The sequence below is a fragment of the Mobula birostris genome, chromosome 13 (genome assembly GCF_030028105.1).
Source record: "Mobula birostris isolate sMobBir1 chromosome 13, sMobBir1.hap1, whole genome shotgun sequence".
Lineage (NCBI taxonomy): Eukaryota > Metazoa > Chordata > Chondrichthyes > Myliobatiformes > Myliobatidae > Mobula > Mobula birostris.
In genome coordinates, this window is record NC_092382.1 from 88,533,536 (window position 1) to 88,559,614 (window position 26,079).

The following is a 26,079-nucleotide window of genomic DNA, read 5'->3' on the forward strand; positions in this document are numbered from 1 at the left end:
TATGCGGAAAGTTTGAAGTTATTAACTCATTTCCTTCTACCTTGGGCACAAACCTGTCAATTACCCCTGATGAGTTCTTATCTTCAAACTTTCTGCATAATCACTCAAAGAGTTGAACTGCATGTGCATGTAACGAGGGCTGTATAACTCATCTCCTTCTACCTTAGGCCATGAATTTATCAATCACCTCTCGTACTTAGAAGTTTTATCTGACTGTTGAGTGATTTTTTTTTTAATGTGTGTTATTTCACTTCCTTCTTCTGTCCAAGGTAGTGTTAATCTAAGTGGGTTTAGTGTAAATAGTCTTTTCTAAAGTTTTCCAAAGTTCTTATTTATCTTTATAAATATTACTGATTGAAATGGGACGAAGATATTTTCACTTTAAAAAAGCCAATGTTGGTATTGATGAAAGTGTTTATTGCCTTCGTTGTATTTGGTAACTATTGAGCTCTGTTTGGCAGGGTTTTTTTAAGCCTTGAACTAAATTTTGTCGAAGGTTTTCCCTATTTCACACTACTTTCTATTTTCTTTGCTTGTTGATATTCCAGATACGTGGGTATCAAGAGTCCCAGTGAAAGGTCTTGGCCCGAAATGTTGATTCCCATCCATAGATGCTGCCTGACATGCTGAGCTCCTCCGGCAGTTTGTGTGTAGTTCTCTAGATTTCTTGCATCTGCAGGTCCTCTTGTTTCCCAGATACTTATGTTTCTTGAAAGAACAAGCCAAGAACAAGCTGGTAGTGGGGTTGTGTGGATCTGTTGGTAAAATATTAAATAAAATCATTAGAAAGAGGTGGCATAGGGTTGGAAGGTGTAGAATCTGTGGGTTGAAGTAAGGAACAGCGAATGTAAAAAAAAATCCCTGATGGGAATTGTATGGAGACCTCCAAACGGTAATAAGTATGTGGTCCACAAATTAGAATGGGAGATAGAAAATGCATGCCAAAAGGGCAATGTTACAATAGTCATGGGGGATTGTCATGCAGGTGATTAGGAAAATTAGGACGGTGTTGATCTCAAGAGGAGGAATTCCTAGAATGCCAACAAGATGCTTTTTTAGAGCAGCTGGTGGTTGAGACCACTTGGGGATCAGCTATTCTGGATTGGGTGTTGTAATGAAGCGGAATTAATTAGGTCACTTAAGTTCAAAGAACGCTTAAGGGAAAGTGATCTTTATATGATCAAATTCACCCTGACACTGGAGAAGGAGAAGCTAAAGTCAGATGTGGAATTAAAGAAAATTAGAGAGGCATGAGAGATAAATTGGTCAAAATTGATTTGAAAAGAACATGGGCAGGGATGAAAACAGAGCAGCAATGGCAGTAATTTCTGGAAGCAATTCGGAAGGCACAGGATATGTACAGTGGCATGCAAATGTTTGGGCACCCCTGGTCAAAGTTTCTGATACTGTGAACAGCTAAGCAAGTAAAAGATGAGCTGATTTCCAAAAGGCACAAAGTTAAATATGACACATTTCTTTAATATTTTAAGCAGGATTACATTTTTATTTCCATTTTTTACAGTTTCAAAATAGCAAGAAAGGAAAAGGGCCCGAAGCAAAAGTTTGGGCAACCTGCATGGTCAGTACTTAGTAACACCCCCCTTGGCAAGTATCACAGCTTGTAAACACTTTCTGCAGTCTTTCAATTCTACGAGTCTTTCAGTTCTTGTTTGGGTAAATTTCTGGGTTCAGTCATTAGCAGCAAAGCACTGACTGTGGAAATTACAGATCAGAATATTATTAGAGTCACAGAGCCCAGCAGCACTGAAACAGGCCCTTCGGCCCTTCTAGTCAATGCTGACCTCTTTATGTTTTTACTGCCCAGTTCCAACTACGTGCACCATAGCCTCCATACCCCTGCCATCCATCTCATCACCCAAATTTCTCTTTAGTGTCTCAATTGAATCCACATCCACCACTTTCACTGGCAGCTCATTCCACACTCCCACCAACCTCTGAGTGAAGAATTCCCCTTCAGACTCCCCTCAAAGAATTCACTTTCACCCTGAACTTATGTCCAATGTGGGGGTGAGAGGGAGGACGGAGTGGAGAGGGAAGACAGCAAGGGCACAGTAATGTTGCCTCCTTACAGCAAAACTAACCCTCTCATTGTGTCAGAATCAGTGATTAAATCCGGCTCCAAACACTGTGTTTTCATCCCTGCACATTGTAACTTGAACCATCTCACTGAGGGTCTGATGGAGACACAACCCCTGCCCTCTGCACATGTGATCACATCTCCCCTGATTCTGACATTTCAAATACCCTCAGAATGGTTTTCTGATTCAGTCTGAAGGTTATGGTACATTCTGCTCATCGTCAGACCTGACAAACCATGTCTTCTCACAGCTGGTTCCACCTGTTGGTGTGTCCTCTTTCCTCCGCCTCCAGGGAAGCTGCATCTCCACACAAACTCCTCACTTGAGACGACTGTCTGTACTTGTGACACAGGAAATCACATCACTGTCACTCTCCTGATACCATCCGGGAAGCGGTACCGCAACATAAAAGCCAGGACCAACAGGCTCCGGGACAGCTTCTTCCACCAGGCCGTCAGACTGATGAACTCACGCTGATTTGAGTGTACTCTATATTACATTGTCTGTTTTATTTATTATAAACTATTATAAATTACTATGATTGCACGTTGCACATTTAGATGGAGACGTCAAGTAAAGATTTTTACTCCTGATGGATGTAAGAAATAAAGTCAATTTCATTCAATTCCTGATTCCCTGTCTGAGCCGCTCCCCTCCGGGTATCCTCCGTCAACAAGCTTCTTCCTCAGTCACCATCTGTCAGATTATAAAAACAATTAAAACGATCTATCAGACAGCTCCTGTACCCCTCCACCCCTGTTAAAACTCTCTGCTCAGCCCCTTCCCTATTCCCTTTCCCTTTCAGACTCCCGATGTGCCAGCAGATCCGAATTCACCGTGTGGACATTTCTACCCCACAGGAGGCTGTACAAACCCGTGTCCTTCTCTGATGCACAGCTCAGTGACCCCAATCCCTGTCTGCACTCGCAGCCCATGACGGTGACAGCTGTCCTAGACTCTGTAACTCACAATCTTGTAACACAGAATCTTGTTCACAGCAAGTTTAGACAGTCATTAATATGAAGAGAGAATTGTTGTTTCCTGAAAGGACAGGCGAGCGAAGCTGTCTGATCCAATTCACCAGATGGTCCGGTGTTTACAAGTTAATGTGTCCCGGGACCCACTCATAACCCCGACCCACACAGGCAGACAGACAGACAGACAGACTGTCCCTTCGCCCCAAACCCCCTGCAGAACCACAAGGAATTGATCCACGGCCCGGGCTCGGTCGCAAAGTGAAAACCGGGGCTGAGGAGAGCCCGGAGACAAACACCCCGCTGCCCACTCCACCAACAACACGGCACAGCCGGACACATCTCACAACACCGGATCCGCTCCCGATGAAACCCGAATTTAATTTTGTTGTTCCGGATCGGACCCAACAAAAGGTGTTTAAAATTGAAGCGCTCCCCCCTCACGTGACGTCACACAACAGACCCCCCCACGCGCCTGACGTCACCCATGGTCTCCCCGTTTCTACATCTGCTGTCACGAGCACGGTGCCTTACGTCACACACGCGCTGCTGTGCTCGAGCTTTTTCGGTTTAACGGTTGAGCTACTGAGCTCGAGCCACGCCCCCCCCAACAGTCAACAGAGGAATTGAATTGATTGCAGAGCTGCGCTATTCCCATTGGTGCGAAGCGATGTCAATCACTGGTTACACCCAATAGTGGAGGCGGACCAGCCGAGAGGGCGTTACCCCGTCTGCTGCCGCAGTGCGACCTGCCCGTTAAAGCGGAACAAATCCCAAAGTAAATGTCCGCTTTCTGATTTATTTCCATTTCCCTCCGAGGGAAGTTGGGGCGTTTGTGAAGCGTCTCCTGCGGCCGGAGTCTGATGTATCGCTGAGAGGTAGGAGGAGACCGCTCGGCCCGTCGGTTTGATGCCGGTTCCCCGGGGAGGGAGAGGATGAAGACGGTGAGAGAGGGGGCGGACAGGATGTTTGTCCCGGTGGGGACAGGAGGGGCTCATCTGTGGAAATGTCTGAGCCCACGGTGGTGGCGATTCACCACATTGGGGGCAAACACCGGCAGACTGTTGCCCTGCAAGCGGGGCCGATGGTCCGGGCAAAGTGACAATTATTTGTGTTTTGTTGAGATTGTACCGGGAATATGGTGTAAAATCCCGCTCCCCACACTAACACGGGTTATACAGACCAAAGAACAAACTGCCGGAGGAACTCAGTGGGTCGGGCAGCATCTGTGGAGGGAAATGGACCGTCAACATTTCGGGCCGAGACCCTCCCTCTGGACTGAGAGTGGACGGGAAATAGTCCGAGAAAAGAGGTGAGGGGTGGGGATGGGGCAAGAGCTGGGGAGTGAGAGGTGGGTCCAGGTGAGGGGGAGGTGGGAAGGTGGAAATAGTGACAGGGGTGGGAGGTGAGTGGTTGGGGCAACACGGGGCTGCAGAAGATGGAAACTAATTCCATAGAGGATTAACAGAGAGGTTAGAGAGTATTTGTTATAGAGAGTGCAATGAAGATTCACCAGACTGATCCCTGGAGTGGTGGGGTCATCATATGAAGAACGATCAAATGTGATAACCCTTTCATTTAGAGAACCGAGGACTGACAGGTGAACACATTGAAATGCACAACATCATTACCGGTTGAACCAGGGATCCCAGTCTCTGAAAAAGGGGGTTGACTGTCCAGGACTGAGATGAGGGGAAATGTCTCCACTCCGAGGGTGGTGAATGTCTGTAAATCCCCATCCCAGAGGGCGGTGAAGATTCGGTGATCATCCTCACATAAAACAGAGGTGTGGAGATGTGGAGATGTGGAGATGTGTGGAGACTGGAGGGATCGAGGAAATGAGGATCGGGCAGAAGCATATGGCTGAGATGGGAGAGCAGCTGTCATCTTGTTGATGATTAGAGGGGCTGAATGGCCACATCCTGCTGTTTCTCACTTGATGTTTCAGTGTTAATGTCCAGTGAGGCCAGGGGAATGTGAATAGAAATGTGTGTTTTTAAACACAGACTGATGTAAATGAAACCTGCACATTTCCTGTTTGGGTCTGAATTGTGTGTTGGATCGGAATGGGAATCGAACCCTTGACTCTGCGACTTGGAGGTGGAGGGAAAGGGAGAGGGAAGATATGGAGGGAAAAGGTAACTACGTATCTGGTGTAAGTGGAATAATGTGGAAAATGCAGCGGATGGGTCGGGCAGCGTGTGAGGGGCGAGGAGCAGAGGCACCGGTTCAGGTGGGAGACTCTCCACCCGTCACCCGATCCTGTTTCCTGTTCACATTTCCCTGCAGATCTGCAGCATCTGCCGGTCACTACTCTACATGTCCGTGTAGCTTCATCTTTCGCCCATTCAGACAAGGCAGTGAGATCCGGATCTGTCACATCCTCTTGTCGTGGGTGGACAATATGTTTTTTTTCTGCAATATTTTCAGCATGTTTCATTCCACTGTTTTTACCTGCTGAAGTGCAGCCAATGTTTCTGTGTGTATGACCAATTTGTGTGAGAATTTAGCCTTTTCTATTTATCTGAGCTTCTCATAAATGTGTAGTTTAGTTAAGCTTCACTCTCGAAGTTCCAAAGCAACAACCCAGTCAGTATTTAGTTCCACACAATTAAAATAGTTTATTATATTTTTTTTATTTTGTACTACTTATATAATTTAACTGTTTAATATGTATATTCTTATCTTAAATCACATTTGATAAAATCTATTGTTATGAATTGGGTTCTATTGCTGCCACAGAGACAACAAATTTCATGACATATGCCGGAGCTATTAAACCTGATTCTGATTATCAGTATGGGAGACCCACCACCAGTCACCTGATCCCAGTTACCACAGATTGTAATGCGAGATTGAAGCCTTTTCTATTTACCTGTATTCTACAGGAATAACAAAAGTTAAGTTTCCTTCTGTGGTTCCAAAGCAGCTCAGTCTGTCTAACATTTCCACACAATTAAAATGGGGAATTTGTTTATTTTTATCACATACTGAGCTACAGTGAAATTCTTGCCCGACATACCATCCACACAGATCAATACATTACAACAGTACATTGAGCTGATATACGACAAAACAATAACTGTAACAAAGCATTATGGCTGCAGAGAAAGTGCAGTGCAGATAGACATATGGTGCAGGGTCACGTCGAGTTACATTGTGAGGTCGAGTCCATTTTATCATTCATTTGGCTTACAACCGCAGACAGGAGGCCGTCCTTGAGGCTGGTGGTACGCGCTTTAAGGCTTTTGTATCTCTTCCCTGATGGGGGAGTGGGTTTGCAGCAAGAACGTCCAGGTTGTGAGGGTCTTTGTGTACATGGTCTGCTTTTCCGAAGCAGGGCAAGTGCAGGAAGAGTCTATGGAGGGGAGGCTTGTTTCCCTAATGGTCTCTGTTCCCCAAAGTTCTCTGCAATTCCTTGCAGTCATGGGCAGAGCAGTAGCCATACGAAGGCGTGAAGTATTGACAAGAAGCTCAGAGACCTCAGCCTTCACCCTGCCTTGTGTAGCTGGATCCTGGACTTCCTGTCAGATCACCGGCAGATGATAAGAGTGGGCTCCCTCACCTCTGTCTCTCTGACCCTCAGCACACATACCCCACAGGGTTGTCTCCCTGGCCCCCTCCTTTACTCTTTTTATACCCATGACTTGTGTCACCACCCACAGTTCCAATCTGCTAATTAAATTTGCTGACGACACTACATTGATTAGCCTAATCTCAAATAATAACATTCAATCAATCAAATGCATGCTGACAGGGCTCGGTCCAAACAAACTTTTCACCCTTCTTCAGGAGATTAGTCAGAGGAAGAGCGATATCTGCAAAGTTCTTACAGAACTTACGATAGTATCCAATCATTCCCAGAAATCTTCTGAGAGCCTTCATACCAGTTGGAATAGAAACTTCAGAAATTCCCTGGACTTTTGCCTGAACAGGAGCCAACTTGCCTTGACCTACTACATAGCCAAGATAGGTCACAGTGGCATGGCCAAATTCACTCTTAACTGTAAGGTTGGCCTGGGAAAGCCTGTCAAACAGCTTTTCTACTGCAGAGATATGCTCTTCCTAAGTGTCACTCCCTGTGACTAAGTCACCAATATAGGCACCTGTGTGTTCTAACCCTCGAATTACAGAATCAATCATTCTCTGGAATGTTCCTGGAGCATTTTTCATTCCAAATGGCAAAACATTGTATTCATACAACCCAGAAGCTGTCACTAACGCGGAAATTTCTCTACCTCCGTCTGTCAATGGAACGCACCAATACCCTTTCAACAGATAAATCTTTGTAAGAAATTTAGCTTTTCCAACCTTATCGAGGCAATCATCCACCATAGAGATAGAATAGGCATGTGTTTTTGTTACTGCATTTACCTTCCTATAATCAGTGGAAAATCTAACACTACCATCAGGTTTGGGCACAATAACACAGGGTGAGCTCCTATCTGATTTTGAAGGCCTAATAATACCATTTTTCAGCATATATTCAATTTCTTGCTCAGCCAATTTACACTTTTCTACGTTCATGCAATATGGGTGCTGTTTAATTGGTTTGGCTTGACCAATATCTACGTCATGTACTGCGACCGTGGTTTGCTTGGGAACGTCGGGAAATAAATCTTTAAACTTCAGAATTAATTTCTCAGCTGCTATTCTTGCTTTGGCTGCAGATGAGCCAACTTGTTATCAATGTTTTCTAGAACAACCAAGTTCATTAGCCTAACTGGGACCATGTGTGGCTTGTGAAAAGTCTCAGGCTACGTCCACACTAGACCGGAAAATTTTGAAAACACCGGTTTGGCGTAAAAACGACAGGTGTCCACACCAGGCAATTTTCAAAATACCTCCATCCTCATTAGAATGGATATTTGGGTGAATCTCCTCCTACTGGGCATGCGCAAGACACACGGAAAACAAGCAAAGAGGAAACGGTGTACTTGGTGCGCGTTTGTCCAGTTGGACTAGAGAAACTTAAATGGAAATTGCCAAACAAAAGACGGTGCGCATTTGTCCAGAAACGTTTTCTACAGCCATAGTCTCTTCACCGATGAAAGGGACGACAGCTACAACTAAATGGAACAAGGCTTGTTACTAGGCAAAAGTGAAATTTGCTGTTACCTCATTTGTTTGCCTTTACCTTTGCCATGTCTTTGTGTATTATTTTGGTGTATTTAACATGTGCAATAAAATGAGTTACTGGGCAAAGGTGACAATTGTATCTATTGAACGTTTGCACAAGCAATACATTTATCATGTTACACAAGTGTAGCGGTGGACGAACCCAAGTGCAGAACACGGGCGTGGGGACAGAGTCGGGAGGCGTTATCGCCGTAGTGAGCGTGGAATCGGTTTCCAGGAGAGTCTTTACCTGAAGTCTTGGGTTTGGAGAGAATCCAGGGGCAATGCTAGACTTAGAACTAACAGTCCTAAGAACCATGAACCAAGGTTACTCACACTGGAGTCGACCAACGAACTGACAGCTTGTTGTTGTGATCACAGGGTCTTTATCCTGCATTTTCTGATGGAAAGCAGGTGTGTGTGTGTGTAGGTAGTGGAACCTGGGAATGATTGGAAATTAAACGAGGGGATTGAAGCCCAATTCCTGAGGTGAATAGTAAGGTGGGGGATTGCCAGAAGGGTCCGTGACAAATAAAGTGCCTTGTTAAATGTATAAAACATGTCTGCATCAGTGTTATCTTGTATTTCCATACGATGTTACATTAGGCTGTTACACATCTATTGTCAGCTGTGTATATACATCTATTGATGCTTCTGGACACATCTTCAGTGATGTTCCTGGAATCATCGGGTGTTTCGGGTCTTTCAACATCATACAACCTCCTCCAGATGACCCAGCCGGGGCTGATCAGACCCCAGCTTGTGTCCAGATGGCTAGCTACTTATGACTCCATGGCTCCCCTCTTTTGAGCCACAGCCCTCTTGAGGCCCTCTCTGCCGCATTGGTGGTAGTGTGGATGGCTCTCCTCTTCCTCGTTCCCTCGATGCCCAAAATGCTGAAGGCTCTAACTAAAGAACGGGCTAGGAATCCCCTGCAACCAACCTCCACTGGGAGACACCTCGCTCTCCATCCAGCCTGCTGACAGTAGCTGACCAGTCTTGCGTACTTGGAGAGCTTCCTCCAAGCTACCTTCCCTTGGGACTATCAGCTCCAGCAGCACCACTTGCTTAGTAGACTCAGACACTAGGACAATGTCTGGTCGCAGGGTGGTGGCTGCGATATGGTTGGGGAACTTCAGCTGCCCATCAGAAGTACTTGCATAAATAGGTAAACTACCTTCATACAAGCAAGGACAGAAAACAGGGCAAAGTTAGTATACTTACTTATTCAGTAAGCTATGGGTCAAAGTATTTGGTAAGTACATTTCTAACTCTTCTGGCTTCAGTATTGTTTCTGTCTGTTCTGAAATTGATAGGTTGTGTGGGGAGTTGTGTTCAAGAAAACAATGAAATGTCGCGCTGCCGCCATCTGTTCCGGCACGTCATGACAGCGTTTTTAAAAATATCCATTTACCCCGTCCACACTGCTCTGCACAACCGGCATTTTCAAATTTACACACTCTGGAGGGCGTTGTAGAAAATCTCCGTTTTTGGGGGAGGAAAACACCATTTCAGTGTGGACAGAGGGTCAAAACGAAGACAGAAAGCTTTGGTTATGAATTTATCCGGTCTAGTGTGGACGTAGCCTTAGATGAGTCAATTGTTTCATTCTCAGCATTGCCAGATGCATATATTTTTACAACACTCACAGATGCTGCCTGCTTGACAAAATAAGGCTTTATCATATTTATGTGTACCACCTGTGTTAGTTTACATCAGTTGGGTGTTTTAGTAACATAATTCACATCATTACTTTGAGAGACTATTTCATACGGTCCATTGAATTTCCCCTGAAGTGGATTCATCAACATTGGAAATAGGGCAAGCACCTTATCCCCCACCTGGTATTTTCTTTCGCAAGCCCACTAATCAAACCAACACTTCATTTTGTTTTGAGAAATCTTTATGTTTTGTCTCGCTAGACTACAAGCTTGGTGTAGTTTATTTTTGAACTTCAAAACATAGTCTTACAAGTTAACATGTACATCCCCATCAATCCACTGTTCCTTTAACAAGGTCAAAGTTCCCCTCACTCTATGATCAAATACAAGTTCAAAAGGACTAAAGCCCAGTAATTCCTGTACCAACTCTCTTACTGCGAACAAAAGCAAATGTATTCCTTCATCCCAGTCTTTTCCATTTTCAACACGGTATGTCTTAATCATTGTTTAGAGGGTAGAATGAAATCTTTCTAAAGCCCCTGGTGATTCCGGATGGTACTCAGGCAATGTAATTTGTTTAGCTCCCAGTTCATAAACTACCTGCTGGAACAATCCAGATGTAAAATTACTTCCTTGATCCGTCTGGGTTTCTTTAGGTAAACCAAATAAAGTAAAAAACTTGGTAAGAGCTTTCGCCACAGTTTTAGCTTTAACATTTCTGAGAGGTATTGCCTCTGGGAATCTGGATACAGTACACATAATAGTTAGCAAATACTGATGGCCAGATTCAGTCTTTGGCAATGGGCCAACAGAATCCACTATAACTTTAGAAAAGGGTTTACGAAATACAGGTATAGGCCGGAGTGGGGCCACTGGGGTGAACTGATTAGGTTTACCCACAAATTGATAATTGTGACAGGTTCTGCAAAAGGTCACAACCTCTTTCCTCAAATTAGGCTAGTAAAATTGTTTCATAATCCTGTTTACAGTTTTATTCACTCTGAAATGGTCACCTCAGGGCATACTGTGGGCCAAAGCTAAAATTTTAGTCCTATAAACTTTAGGGACTACAACTTGGTGAACAATTGCCCATTCCTCACTCACAGGTATAGCAGGTGGCCTCCACTTCCTCATTAACACTCCATCCTTGAGATAATACCCTACTGGCACTTTCTTAATCTCATTATCTGAGAGAGCTGTTTCTTTTAAAGCTTCAATCTCAGGGTCTCGGTTCTGTTCTGCTATAAACTCCTTCCTACACAGGGATAAATCTATTCCATCAGACTTACTACCTGAATCTTGTTGAAACAATGAAGGCAGAAAAGTCCCTGACAAGTTATCATAACCTGAATCCCGATTTTGGCTATCATGGGTATCAGAATCATGCTGCACAGAACCGTCTGCATTGGCAGACGTTTTAGCCATACTTCGAGTTACTGCACAGGAAGGATAAATGTTAAAATCCAACTGTGGGTCGTCACTGGTTGGCTTAGTTGTCAACTGCACCACAGGAACAACTTTACCATCTGCCAGGCCATTCCCTAACAGCAAAGTAACATCTTCCACCTGTAAACTGGAGCATAATCCAATCTTAACAGGTCCCGAAACCAACCCTGACTATAAAGTTCCCCTGTGCAATGGCACAGAAACCATGCCACCCCCAATGCCTTTAATAAGATTTATCTCACCGATGTTAGTCTCATCACCAAACTTTAGAACGCTGTCTAATATAAGTGACTGAGGAGCCTCAGTATCTCGAAGAATTGTCACTGGTACTGGGGCTGACCCTTCCTTTACTAATACAAACCCATCTGACATAAAATGATCAAATACCTTCTTCACTCGGTCAGACCTCTCAGTCCTTAACTGAGCCTCAACAGAATGTTCAGAACCTTGTGGGTTTATAGGTGCTTCAACATACTGATCACAGGCATTTGGGACTGCCTCCTTTTCCTTTTCCTTCTTCAGGATGGAACAATTAGCCATCATATGACCAGCTTTCTTACAATAGTAACAAGTAAGACCAGAATATTTCTCCTTCAACTGCTGCCCTTCATCCTTACACTTGTTACTAACCCAGCTTTAATTTCTGGTTTACATTGGTTATCCCTGCTACTCTTCTGGAAACTCCTTTTCGGCGTAAACTTAACCTTATGAGTTAAAACAAACTCATCTGCTAATCTAGCAGACACCTGCAAAGTGGCAGCATCCTTTTCATCTAAATACATCTTTATGTCATCAGGGATACACCTTTTGAATTCTTGAATTAAAACCAACTCTTTCAAGCTGGTAAAATCATCATTTACATTTTTATATGTGTACCAGCGATCAAAACACACAAATTTCTCATAAGCAAATTCCATATTCCCTCAAATTTCTAAACTTTTGCTTCTGGGACCAACCCGTAAGCTTTGAGCACAGCCTGTTTCACTATGTTCAGAACAGCTACTTCATCAACTGTCAAAGTAGAATAGTCTTGCTGAGCCTTCTCCTTTAATTACACTTTGTAAGAGGATAGGCCAACCCTCTTTTGGCCACCTTAAACTCTGAGCAAACTTCTCAAAATGCTGAAAGTATTTATCAACATCCACCTCATCAAATGGAGGTACCAATTTAACTTCCCGACTGGCCTGAAACTTATCACCAGAGTCTAATGCCAGACGCCTTTGCTGCAATCTCTCCATCTTTTCCAGCTCAATCAGCCCGTCTTTGTGCTTCCTCCCTCTGTTTTTCTGCCTCTTCTCTGTTTTTCTGCTTCTCTGTGCCCTCCTCATTGTCAATTTCACCTTAGCAAATTTTAACCTTTTAGCAATACTCAACAACCCAATCCTTCTGGCGTCCTCTCATGCCTCAGAGGCCGGCGCTTCCAGAAATCTATCAACATCCATTGCTGCTGATTTTTCACACACAAATAAATCAAAAGGGATTTCCCCAATGAAATCGATAATTAATCAATAAATACGCCCCCAAATTTGTTCATATCCCAAACGCAGGTCTCAATTTTGTTACGAACCATAACGCTTTAGAAACAAACCAGCAGCAGTAGACTACACCTGGAGTCTGGTTCTGATGTTAAAACCACTGTCTTTATTAGTATCTACTTATAATATAGTAACTTAAGCAAGATAAACAAAAAGTGAACAGTATTATGTGTATATATGTGTTTAAATATAACTCCCAAAATATTGAGCTCTGGGGAAACAAGGCTTAGAGTCTTGAGATGGTAAAGTATGAAAGTTCAGTTCATCCATGGAATAGGTGATGAGAGAGAGATATTTGTAATCCAGGGTAAATGTCAAGAGAATGCAATTATGTCGAATTTCACAGGTCCCACGGTGGTAAAACAAGAGAATAGTCGCTGTAGATTTTATTCGTCGTCATTCCAAATCCACATACGAATTATCACCAAAAGTGACTTTTCACAAGGGGTATCATCTTCAAGTGAATTACCACACCGCACCCAGGCACATAAGACATAAGTGGTCTTCACAGGATACCCCAAATCCGATCCACTCCAATGGATCAAACGAGGTGACAACCACACATGCAATGTACGCTGTTTCGATAATTAACCCACCCTTCTGGGCAAAGTATAGTTCTAAACAGTGACCCTTGCCACTAGTTCCCTGGTTTTGATCCTTCCATTTTCCTTCCTTTGTCTCCATTTGACTCTCAGTGTTTGTGCCCTTGGTTAAAACTGAACAAGCTGTGAGCGATATAAAGAAGCTGCAAATCAGACTGATTAGCCTTCTTAATCTCTCCCTCTTAAAATGACAGTCCACAGTAAACGAAACCAAGGGATTCATAACAACGGCCACTCCCCACTGTGAACTGACTGGTGTGCCTGTAGTTGGGATGACTGAGTGAATCCTTTCCCACATTCTTAGCAGGTGAACGGCTTCTCCCCAGTGTGAACTCGCTGATGTCTCTGTAGGTAGGATGACCGAGTGTATCCCTTCCCACAAACTGAGCAGGTGAACGGCTTCTCCCGTGTGTGAACTGACTGGTGTGCCAGTCGGTGGGATGACCGAGTGAATCCTTTCCCACATTCTGAGCAGGTGAACGGCTTCTCGCCAGTGTGAACTCGCTGGTGACTCCGTAGGGTGGATGAATCAGTAAATCTCTTCCCACATTCTGAGCAGGTGAACGGCTTCTCCCCAGTGTGAACTCGCTGGTGACTCCGTAGGCTGGATGAATGAGTGAATCTCTTCCCACAGACTGAGCAGGTGAACGGCTTCTCCTCAGTGTGAACTCGCTGATGATTCTGTAGGTGGGATGACCGAGTGAATTTATTCCCACAAACTGAGCAGGTGAACGGCTTCTCCCCAGTGTGAACTGATTGATGTACCAGTAGGTGGGATGACTGAGTGAATCCCTTCCCACAGACTGAACAGGTGAATGGCTTCTCCCCAGTGTGAACTCGCTGATGATTCTGTAGGGTGGATGAATGAGTGAATCTCTTCCCACAGTCTGAGCAGGTGAACGGCCTCTCCCCAGTGTGAACTCGCTGATGTACCTTAAGTTGAGATGAATGAGTGAATCTCTTCCCACAGTCTGAGCAGGTGAATGGCCTCTCCCCAGTGTGAACACGCTGATGTACCTTAAGTTGAGATGACTGAGTGAATCTCTTCCCACAGTCTGAGCAGGTGAACGGCCTCTCTCCAGTGTGAACTCGCTGATGTACCTTCAGTTCAGATGAGCGAGTGAATCCCTTCCCACAGTCTGAGCAGGTGAATGGCCACTCCCCAGTGTGAACTGACTTGTGTACCAGTAGGGCGGATGACCGAGTGAAACCCCTCCCGCAGTCTGAGCAGGTGAACGGCCTCTCTCCAGTGTGAACTCGCTGATGTAATTTCAGTCTAGATGAGTGAGTGAATCCTTTCCCACAGTCCGAGCACGTGAATGGTCGCTCCCTGGTGTGAACTCGCTGGTGAGCCATTAGGTCAGATGACTGAGTGAATCCTTCCCCACAAATTCAGCAGATGACCAGCCTCTGCCCAGTCTGAACTGACTGGTGTGTCCACGGGCGGGAAGACCGACTGAATCCCTTCTCACACACAGAAGAGGTGAATGGCCTTGTCCCAGTGTGAACTTGCTGATGTACCTTCAGTGGAAATGACCAACTGAATCCATTTCCACAGTCTGAGCAGATGAACGGGTTCCCCCGTGTAAAATGACGGGCATGTCAGTCGGTCAGATGATCGAGTGAATCCCTTGCTCCACTTCTTAAATATCTGGACAGAGACAGAAAAACTGATGTGTTGTGTTCGAGGTTCCCGTAGACAAATTCCTTGTCATTCTTAACCTGTAAAAAGATTTACAAACTCCATCAATGGGTGAAGGACAACATTTCAGATGAGATCACTTGAGTTGTGAAGGTGTGATCTGGCATCACACTGTTACGGTGAGGTTCAACCCAAGTTGGAGAGAGAAATCATCTTCTAACTGGGCACAGTGCTGGTATCTGGAATGACCATCAAACTCTCTGATGCTCATCCTGTCTCTATAAGAATGGGGAATTTCTGCCATCTCCAATCTGTGACCTGGCTCAGTTTGACTCTCTCCTTTGGTATTATTCCCTGTTCTCAGTGATCTGAATGGGTGTCTGGCCCCACAGTAATTGAAGCACTCTCACCCAAATAGCCAGCAGTGCATTCCATGCACCCACCACTCTCTGTGTAAAAAAACTTACCGCTGACATCCACTCGGTATCTATTTCCAAGCACCTTAAAACTATGCCCCCTCATGTTAGCCATTTCAGCCCTGGGAGAGGACCTCCGGCTATCCACACGATCAATGCCCCTCATCATCTTATACACCTAAAAAGGGCTCTAAACATAAACAAGCAAATTATGCATTGCTTTGAGGATTTGTTAGAAGTATACAAAATTATGAGGGTATAGATAGGGTAAATGCAAGCAGGATTTTCCACTGAGGTTGGGTGGAGTGACAACCAGAGGTCATGGGTAAGTGGGGAAGGTGAAAATTTAACAGGAACATTTGGAAAAGCTCTTTATTGAAATAGTTGTGAGAGTGTGGAATGAGATGCCAGCACAAGTGGTGAATATGAGCTCAGTTTCACCATTTCATACCTGGATGGTGGGGGTATGGAGGGTGATGGTCCCAGTGCAGGTAGTTGCATTAGACAGCTTAAATGTTTTTTCAGCATTGACTAGATGGGCCAAATGGCCTGTTTCTGTACTGAAATTCTCCATGTTTCTATGACAGAGAAGCTGGCCAAACTTGTTTGGAAGGGAAAAGGTAGGAGTGACAACGGAGCAGCAATGGCTGGAGTTTCTGGTAGCAATTCGGGAACTGAGTGATCGATACATCCCAAAGAAGTGGAAGCATTGGAAAGGCAGTCGGACACAACCGTGGCTGAAATGAGAAGCCAAAGCCAACATAAAAGCCAAAGAGAGGGCAAACAAAAGAGCAAATACTATTTGGAAGCTTTTAGAAAAAAAAACAGAAGACGACTAAAATAAAAGTCAGATGAGCTCAGGGCATTGATTTATGATATTGCAGTCATTAATTAGTCTTGGTAGCTCCCAACAGTCTGAGGCATTTAGAGGAACAAAATATCCCAGGCCTCAATATCTCTTGAGAACCAAGGTTCCCTGCACCGGTTACCTTTCAACTTTTATTTTGGCAGGCACATACAAATTAGACACCCTCAAAATTTCACTTCTGAAGGCCTCCCACATACCAAGTACTCCTTTGCCAAAAAACAGCCTGTCCCAAACCACACTTGTCAGATCCTTTGATACTATCAAAATTGACCTTTCTCCAATTTAGAATCTCAACCTGTGGTCCAGACCACTCTTTTTCCATATTTACTTTGAATCTCATGGCATTATGATCACTAATTTCTGTCACCAGCCCTGGATCATTTCCCAACAGCATATTGCACACTTCTTCGTCAGGAATTCTATGTACTGATTAAGGGCATATTTGACAAACTCTATCCCATCTAGTCCTTTTACAGTATGGGAGTCCCAGTCAAAATATGGAAAGTTAAAATAACTTACTGAATCAACCTTTGTTTCTTGGCATGGTCTGCAATCTCTCTACAAATTCGTTCCTCTCAATTCCTCAGACTGTTGGGTGCAACCAAATCCCCATAATGGCGACAACATCATAATTCCCTGTCCTGAGCTCATCTGGCTTTCCTAAGATCCTTCTTGCATTGTGATATCCTCAGCTCAGCACATTCACCGCACCATTCTAAGCCATTTGATTGCTGACTCTGTCTGAGGTCTGAACAACATCTGACAGATGTCAAGAAAACAACCTCTCCCTGATTGTCACAAAAACAAAGGAGGTGATTGTGGACGACAGGAGGAATGGAGACAGGCTGACCCCTATTGACATCAATGGATCTGGGGTTGAGAGGGTGAACAACTTTAAGTTCCTCAGCATAAACATCACCGAGGATCTCACATGGTTGTGTTTTGAAAAGAGCACAGCAGCACCTCCTTCACAGCAGATGGTTGAAGAAGTCTGGGATGGGGCCCCAAATCCTAAGAACCTTCTAAAAGGATACAGTTGAGAGCATCCTGTCTGGCTGCATCACTGCGTGGAATGGGAACTGTACTTCCCTTAATCGTAGGACCCTGCAGAGAGTGGTGCGGATAGCCCAGCGAATCTGTAGGTGTGAACTTTCCACTATTCAGGACATTTACAGAGACAGGTGTGTAAAAAGGATATTGGGGACCCAATTCACCACAACTACAAACTGTTCCTGCTGCTACCATCCAGGAAACAGTGCCACAGCAAAAGGACCAACAGGTAATGTAAAGATTTCTACTCCTCATGTATATGAAGGATCTATGTAATAAAGTCAATTGAATTCACCCTCTCCACTATCTGTTCTGTCATTCTGGCTCCCATTCCCCCCTACAACTATTTTAACCATATCACCCCCTCCCCACACTAGCACTAGCAAGCCTTACCACTAGGATATTAGTCCCCTCTCATTCTATTCCCCTAAGTAACGAATCCCCTGTCATCCCTTTGAATTTTTTCTGCCAGGTAATCTCCTCAACAGCTTCGAAAGTGGTCCACCTGTTGTTGTGTGGGATGGCAACAAGAGTACTCTGCGATGGCTATTTAACCTCATTCCGCTTCCTGACTCTCACCCAGTTTCCCATGTCCTGCACCTTGGGTGTGACTCACCTCTCCTCATGTCATATCTATCACTCCCTCCATCTCCTGGATGATCTGGAACTCATTCATTTCAAGTTCCAACTCCTTAAAGTGCAGGGTTACAAGCTGCAGCTGGATGCACGTCTTGTAGGTGAGGGCATCAGGGACACTGGAGGTCTCCCCACCTTCCCACCAATGTCCCCTCTAATTTGTAATGACCAGTGTGCACATAAATCTTGTACTGTGCATTTTTTTTTTTTACCCAGTGACAACATGTGCACAGTGAATTTTATTTAGAGAGAGGTATTCATTTTAACAACTAGCAAATAACTGTCGATAGGAACTTTGATCTCCTCTGGGTTTGATCAAGTTCATCTGCACTCTCACACAACCTATGTAGCAGGCCTGTAACCGGTAATGAAGTATTTTCTCACCAGAGCTTTTGTACATTGTCCATCTGTGGTTTGCTTGCTAAATTACACTTTAAAAAGTCAGATTTACAAATACCACTCCACTTCGTCCCACTTGCGAATTCTCCAGCAACGTTTGTATCACCACAATACACACAGGTAACACCAGTTTCTGTATTGGACATAAATATTTTCCCTGAATCCTCCTGGGGAATTGAGGATATATTAAAAAATCATTTTGAACCTATGTAACCTCTGGCTAAAAGAATAATAGGGACTGAATAGGAATGTTTGAACTGAAGTAAACTCTGTCGTCAGCAGTTAGCTAAGACAGGTTCATTACCAGTTCTCTACGGCTTGCAGAGAGACACACCGAGAGCTGATAACATTATACATTGTACCTTCGTTAGTTGATAACATTATACATTGTACCCTCGTTTGAGTAAAGGGAGGAGGCCTCACTGATAAGGACAGGAATGAATATCTGTCTGTAATTAAGTCAGGACCTTGCAAAGGGAACAATGGATAAGGACTGGATAGTACATCCATCTGTAACTAAAACCTTGATTTAATGAACTCTCTTATCTAATTAATTAAGTTTTGCACCAACAGACATGGTGGCTGTACCAGTTCAAATAACATCTACCAATAGTAATGTATGGGGCTTACTATGTATAAATATACGGCTGTAACCTGACTAACTCATTCCACTTGTCAGTTGGTGGCAGTGCTTACGTGCCTTCCCTTTGACAACTGCGTCTCAAACTCCTGCAGGAGAATGCGCAATAAACTGTGGTGATGATAAGAAGCTGGTCTCCCGAGTTTTATTCAGATTCAACTTTAACATTTGGTGTCACAAACAGGATCCCAATATCGGGAGTGCCAAGCAGACTGTGGTGGGATATTACCTCATGAGAACAAGCAGTAAATTCGATATGGAAAAAGAACTGTGGAAAGAAGTGGAAATTGTTGAAAAGGGAATGGAAGGAAAAGGCAGATGTAAAGTGGAACAGTATATTATTAGCAAGTTGGAGGAAAACTGCATGTGACAAAGGGGTCGAGGTATGTACTGCAGAAGGAACGCCAAAGGTTGGGAGACACTAAAAAGCGGAGTGTGAATGGTGGATGGGCGCTGAAAACGAGAGCAGGAAAAACAACGTAAGCAAACCAAGGCCGGCCTGCATAGGAGAGAAGGGCAGGAACGTCACACTAAACTTCGAACTGATAGGGAAACAGGGGATCCCGAACACATGTTTGGCATACCGACCCGTGCACCCAGTGCTCCCGAACCCCAATCCTCCCAATGCTCAGATACGGTGGCGGCTCAGGTAAGACAGTGGCAGCAGGGAAGGGGAGGTCCCCATACCCTGAGATCCAGAAAGGGAATACAAAGGATTATTCCATGACAGGGAGGGAAGAATCCAATAAAACCCCAGAGTTAATGGCTCCACAAAGACAATTGCCCACCCAAATGCTGCCCAATCCACAAGCAGGACTGCCCTCAGTGATTCCTGTGTATGCACCCTGGAAGCCTTAAGAAATGATAATGATCACGAATCAGGCCCCAGATAGGAAAGAAAGACCAGCACAGTTTGCTCAGTATGTCTGCAGTACTATACAGGTGTTCAATGCGACCCCGCTAGATTTATTCGGTCTCTGCTGCGTGATTATCTCAGCTGATGAGGGGTAGAAATGGAAGGCAGAATTGAGATACCAAACCTATCAGGAGTTTCAGGCGGGAAACCATAATGAGAATGAACAGACAGACCAGATTATTCAGGCCTTGGAAAGGGCTCTCCAGAACTCGTAAACATCACTAAAGTACTTGAATGCAAACCTCAGCCTGGGGAATCGGGACCAGACTATTGGGAGCGATTTGTGGCCTGCCAAGGCACTTTCACAGGAGACCAAGCCTTTAATGTGGGAATCCGTTCCCCCAGTTTAATGCCTTACTGCTCCAATGCTTACCAACTAAGTTAGCCAACATGATTAAAACAAATAACATGGATTAGACTGATAATGACCGAAATCGAATGCGACGAGCTTTGACATATTATTGGGACCCGGCTTTCGAACCCGATCAACCCTGAAGGGAACTAATATTAAAGGTGATTACATTCAGTGGGAAGCAGGACGCGAGTGGACTATATCTGGGGATCAGAAATGGAAACAAAAACCTACCAAGGAACAGGTGGGGACAACAACCCGTTTAGAAATTGACAAGCAAGGATGCTTCCTACCGAGAGTGCCACCCCTCAGGAAGAGCCCAATGTGATGTTGCAAGTTGCTAGAATTCCAGTTCTGTTTATGATTGATATGGGGGCAACCACAACCACTCTCAGTCAGGAAATAGTATCGGAAAAGGGATTCCAGCTATCAGACACTACAATCACTCTGTCTAGGTTTGAAGGCACAGAACGTATGTATTTACATGCCCAGCCACTGCAGGTAGATTTCCATGGGAATCAGTGTGGGGTTTCATTTACACTCACCACCAGTCAGGGTGTAATCTTCCAGGGAGAGACTTTCTCTGTCCATTGGAAGTTGAGATTCTATACACAGACAAGGATATCACCCTGGGACTAGCGAACAACCAACAGCTTTACCAGTTACTGATCCCCCGCCCCCCGCCACAGTGGTGGGCACTTAATTTGGACCCCACTTCGTTTCAAGCCCCTCTGCCAGTGGTTCATCCCCATGTGACTCTGTGCTATGACCCTACGGGGTGCTCAACTGAGGAAAGCCAATATTATGCACCCTTCAAGGGACAGAATTTCCCACTCACGGTGTTTGGAGAGGTTAAAGGAAGAGAGGGCAGTACATTACTGGCTGAAGTTCTGGATTTCCTTTGGCGACAGACAGGACTGGTGGTTCCCCATACAACCATTAGGGTTTGCCCTGGGTTCAAGCCAAAGAGCTGAGGGAAGAGCCTGGGGTTCCTTGCCTACACCTTGACGAAACAAGCATCCAGCACTAAGGGAGACTGGCAAGACTTGGCTGCAACTGCCACGTCTGGGTCACCGTGTAAGAAGGACAGACTCTCCCACACGTTCTGCAATATCCCCTCAATCCCGAGGCAATATTTTATGAGGATGGAAGCTCTTTTGTGGATCCAGCAGGATATTCTGGCTATGCGATAGTGACGGACAGTGAGATGGTTGTGCAGGCCTCTTTTGAAGCAGCTGCCTCCGCCCAGAAGGCTGAGCTCATTGCTCTGACTCGTGCCTGTATCCCAGCAACAGACTAATGTGCAAACGTTTACACAGACTCCTGTTATGCATTTGGAATTGTACATGACTACGGGCTAACTGACCAAAATTCTCCAAGCATTACATTCACAGTATATTACATTACATTATATTCACAGAACCTGCGCTATTATTGACACAGAATGCTGCACCTATATCCCTGATAAGTCTAAAATTACATCCCTCTCCGAGCACACTGCCAAGGAAACTGACAGCATCAAGAGAGTAGGGCAGGATTTACACGGGTTCACCAAAGGCTCGAAATGGTGGTCTTTGAAGGCCTGTTCGGTAATATGTGGGGCATGATATTGCATTATGGCCTAATAGTTGTACATATCATTGTTATAGTTACTGATGTACACTGCTTTTACCTACTGATAAGTCTGTGCTGTACTCAGTTGTGTTCTCGGTAAAGAATTACTACTTTGTTGATCATGTAATGATGAAAAGGAGGGAATGATAAAGTATGTAAAAGGGTTAACACTTCGTTAACCAATAGCAGCCTGTTTTTCTGAAAGAAACTGCTGATGATCAACAGATGTGCTGAGCCATGCTGAGCCATATTTCTTCTTGAGGGTCGCTAGCTAGGGTTTCAGGATGCTTATCTCCCTGCGCACTCATGCTTAGAGGTAGGACAGCTTCAGTCTATTCTGTGTGTGAAAGCCATTATGACTACTTTGTAATTTGTCTTTAGGGGCTGTCATGTAGTAAATAACTTTGGCTCCAGCCTGTCTTGTGTGTGGGGTATCTGGACGGATATACCTGTGGTGTAAGGGGAATTGTTAGTCAGTTAGTGGATTGGGCGGGAACAGTCATAGACTGTTCCTGTTTGTATGACTAACTGAGTAAGCCCCGGGTGCTTGGAATAAAGAGTTTGTACATATACGGTCTCTGAGTGACTTTATCCGCATTCAACTTTCACAGAATTGGAGTGGTTTTAAAGGGCTGGGCTGGGCTGCTGGAAGCACAATATCAGACCTGGAATGATTGCAACTGGGTCTGACAGAGGCATAACTTCTTCTGGGCACATTCAGTCTCACTCCAACTATTTCCTACCTTCCTTTGTACAGGTATGTAATGTCTAAAGGACCAGTGTTTGAGTAAATGAGACTCACCAAACTTTCTCCTGACAGAATCACTGGAATCTCCGAGTCAGATGGGTCCTCTCCAGTTGATGCTCTCAATCCTCGGGCTGGTTCACTTGTTGCTGTTCCCTCGTCTTCAGTCGTGGTTTGCTTCCAGTTGGGGTTTTTCTTCTAATAAATCTCTCACTGCAGATCTGACTTTAACATGAAAGATAATGATGCACATTAACAATAAAATTGAGAACCAAACATTTCTGCTTCATGTTTCTAAGAACAAAACACGCTGAAATTTAAACATTGAAAGTAAATATAATGATCTCAGTGAACAATCTTTTATTGTCTCTCACATGTCACAAAACGATATGGGATAAGAACGAGCCATCATTCTGTCATGGTAAGACATAAGACACAGGTACAGAATTAGGTGATTCGATCCATCTGGTCTGCCCCGACACTCAACCATGGCTGAGTTTTATTCCAACACCATATTCCTGCCTCCCTCCTGTAACCCTGAAGCTACTCATCCTTTTCTCAGATTAGCAGTCATTGCTTCCAAAGGAACTCCAGAAACAAACATCTGATCCCAGACCAGAAATACTCGCTCAACACCTCATAAGCCTGGGCAGCTCGGTCCCTGGGTCCAATTTACCTGGATCAGAAACTGTGATATCCCAGGACCCAACCTCACAGAATCACACAGCTGAATCTGCCACTCACCGACCCTGAGAGACTCACACATCGTTCCCACATCTCACACTGGGTAGTGCAATCCGGGATTTCCCCACAACCAACGTCTAGCAGCTCGAAATTTCTGCTTCATTGCAGAAGGACGACCATCCAGCCCCATCTGCAGAAGTACTAACCAAAGTCAAAACCAAAACACCAACAGTTCCATATCCCTGGAATGCCGATCACAGGATTATAGCCCAAGCACCAACTCTCCTACTACTCTTTGCTGCCAGTAAAATGCTGCAGTGTGTCAGCCAGTCACTGTTCAATAACTAGCACCTCCACACCAATGCATAACAGCACTGGTACCTGATGACCCTCCGGCATTCCAGCTAACAAAAAACAATTCTGGAAATAACTCAGTGAGGCCAAAAGTGCAAAAGAACACTTCACAATGAAGACAAAGCTTAGAAGAAAGATTGGTGATATATAACATTGAGGTGGTGGGATAGAGGATGGACTGAGGTTGACCCAGGTTGCTGATATACACCATTGAAGCAGGAGTAGGGGGTGGGGGGATTAGGAGACTGGACAGAGGTTGAACAAGATGGGCAGGGATGAGCAGATGGAACCAGGTGGGAGAAGGGATCAAGGACAATCATTGATGGTCCTCCAGCAATACACAGATACTGAATTAATCTCACATACCACTGCATAAAATATCCTAAAATGACAAAATTAGAACAAACAACAAGAACTTTGGCATATGCCCTTTGACCCTCACCAAATTTTTATCAACACAACACAGAAAGTTTCCCATCTGGACACTTCACGCTTTGCATGGTAACTACTCTGTCCGTGACTGTGAGGAATGGCAGAGAAATTTGGATAAGGGGTAGGCCATTTAGAACAGAGTTGAGGAAAAACATTTTCACCCAGACAGTGGTGGATGTATGGAATGCTCTGCCCCAGAAGGCTGTGGAGGCCAAGTCTCTGGATGCTTTCAAGAAAGAGATGGATTGAGCTCTTAAAGATAGTGGAATCAAAGGTTGTGGGGATAAGGCAGGAACTGGATACTGATTGTGGATGATCAGCCATGATCACAGTGAATGGCGGTGTAGGCTTGAAGGGCTGAATGGCCTAGTCCTGCACCTATTGTCTATTGGCTATTGGATACAGATCCGCACATCACAGAAACCATTCCCCGCTCCCCCCCCTGACTTCCCAGACCCTCGGTAAAGCAGACAGTGAAATCAAAGATCCCCACAACCTGGGATGTTCTCCTTTTTCATCCACCCAAATCAGGGAGAAGACACAACAGCCATAAACTCAAAGGACAAATGCGAGGAGACTCAGGAAGCGAGGCAAGTTGGAGGAAGTTAACGGGACTCAGTGGCCAACGTCTGATTCCCCAAAACATGGAGGAAGCATCACCACCAACCACACACCACGTGATCTTGCGTCACAATGCAGAGGGCGGGGCAGAGCTGCGGTAAACAACCTCACGTGATCTGTTGGCGGGAGTTCCATTTCAATTCTGCGGAAATAGACAGCCTGGGCTCCTGGTTTGGATCGTTCAATGCAGATTAAGTGAAGTCGACACATTATTGACAAGTCCAGATAACTGGGTACTAAGTATGTAATTGATAGATAGATAGATATACTTTATTAATCCCGAGGGAAATTTGGTTTCGTTGCAGCCGCACCAACCAAGAACAGAGCATAAGTATAGCAATACAAAAAACCCCAACAATCAAACAACAAAATGCAAACTATGCCAGATGGAAAATAAGTCCAGGACCAGTCTATTGGCTCAGGGTGCCTGATCTTCCACGGGAGGAGCTGCACGTTCGATGGCCACAGGCAGGAACGACCTCCCGTGCCAAGTGTTGTATCACGGTAGAATGTGGCCGAAGTCCAACAGTAAAAAAGTTCAGTTCCCAGTCTGCAAACACGTTCCTCGATCGTAATATACTTCGGATTGCACGTCCGTTGTTAGCCAAAACAGTAAGCACCCAATTCCTTTCCGCCGCTTACCGCTCTCAGCGCACTTCCAGTCAGCCGGAACGGTATTACCCACCGAACTCCTCGTCTCCAAAAGTCTCTGTTGTCTCGACCCGGTCCTCTTTCCTCGGCTTTGTGATCCCCCTCTGCATCCTCTGTGTGTTTTCCTCCGGATTTCAGCAGGGGTGACCGCCGCTCTGTTCGCTCAGCCGGCCGGGGTTTGCTGGTCCGTGGAATACACAATGCGACTTTGCTTCTGTCCCGCGTGTCGGGATGTAACCATTTCCAGCGCTAAAGAAAACCCATATAAAACTCTCTCTACCAGCATGTTAGAGAGGGTGCAGCTTCGACGTGTTACCGTGAGAAAAAAATACAAAAATAACGTAAATTAAAAAGTAAGAAGAAGAAAGAAAAAGAATACTTCAGAGCGGCTGTACCAGGCTGCATGCACGACCGGCGCATGCGCACTAATTGGTGCTCAGTTCGGGGCTCACGGACAACATCAGATCTCCCCGCTCGGGATCGGTCTCAATACTCACCGATGGGAAAGTGATATGTTCGGCCCGCGGACAGTGATTCCGACCCAGGAGGCGAGGAGACCAATCCCGAACCCGCCAATGAGCGGCTTCACCACTGAGCGAAAAGGAAGCCCAGCCGGACACTGTG

The 26,079-nt window shown here is 45.0% G+C and overlaps 1 protein-coding gene across 6 annotated transcripts; it reads right to left on the reverse strand.

Annotated features, from left to right (window-relative positions):
- Positions 1-16: 16 nt before the first annotated feature.
- LOC140207122 (uncharacterized) lies at positions 17-26,079 on the reverse strand. 6 transcript variants are annotated; one of them, XR_011888502.1, is made up of 3 exons: positions 25,953-26,079; positions 22,771-22,938; positions 17-755 (listed from the first exon to the last, which is right to left on the reverse strand). XR_011888502.1 is itself a non-coding variant. In XM_072275454.1 (3 exons), exon 3 carries the CDS (start codon positions 14,789-14,791, stop codon positions 13,736-13,738), a length of 1,056 nt encoding a protein of 351 aa, XP_072131555.1. In that variant the 5' UTR covers positions 14,792-15,157; positions 22,771-22,934; positions 25,953-26,079; the 3' UTR covers positions 5,801-13,735. The 6 variants fall into 6 exon arrangements, 4 of the variants coding, with proteins under 4 accessions (XP_072131555.1, XP_072131552.1, XP_072131554.1 ...); XR_011888503.1 differs by lacking the exon at positions 17-755 and adding an exon at positions 2,584-2,795; XM_072275454.1 differs by lacking the exon at positions 17-755 and adding an exon at positions 5,801-15,157 and having other exon boundaries at positions 22,771-22,934.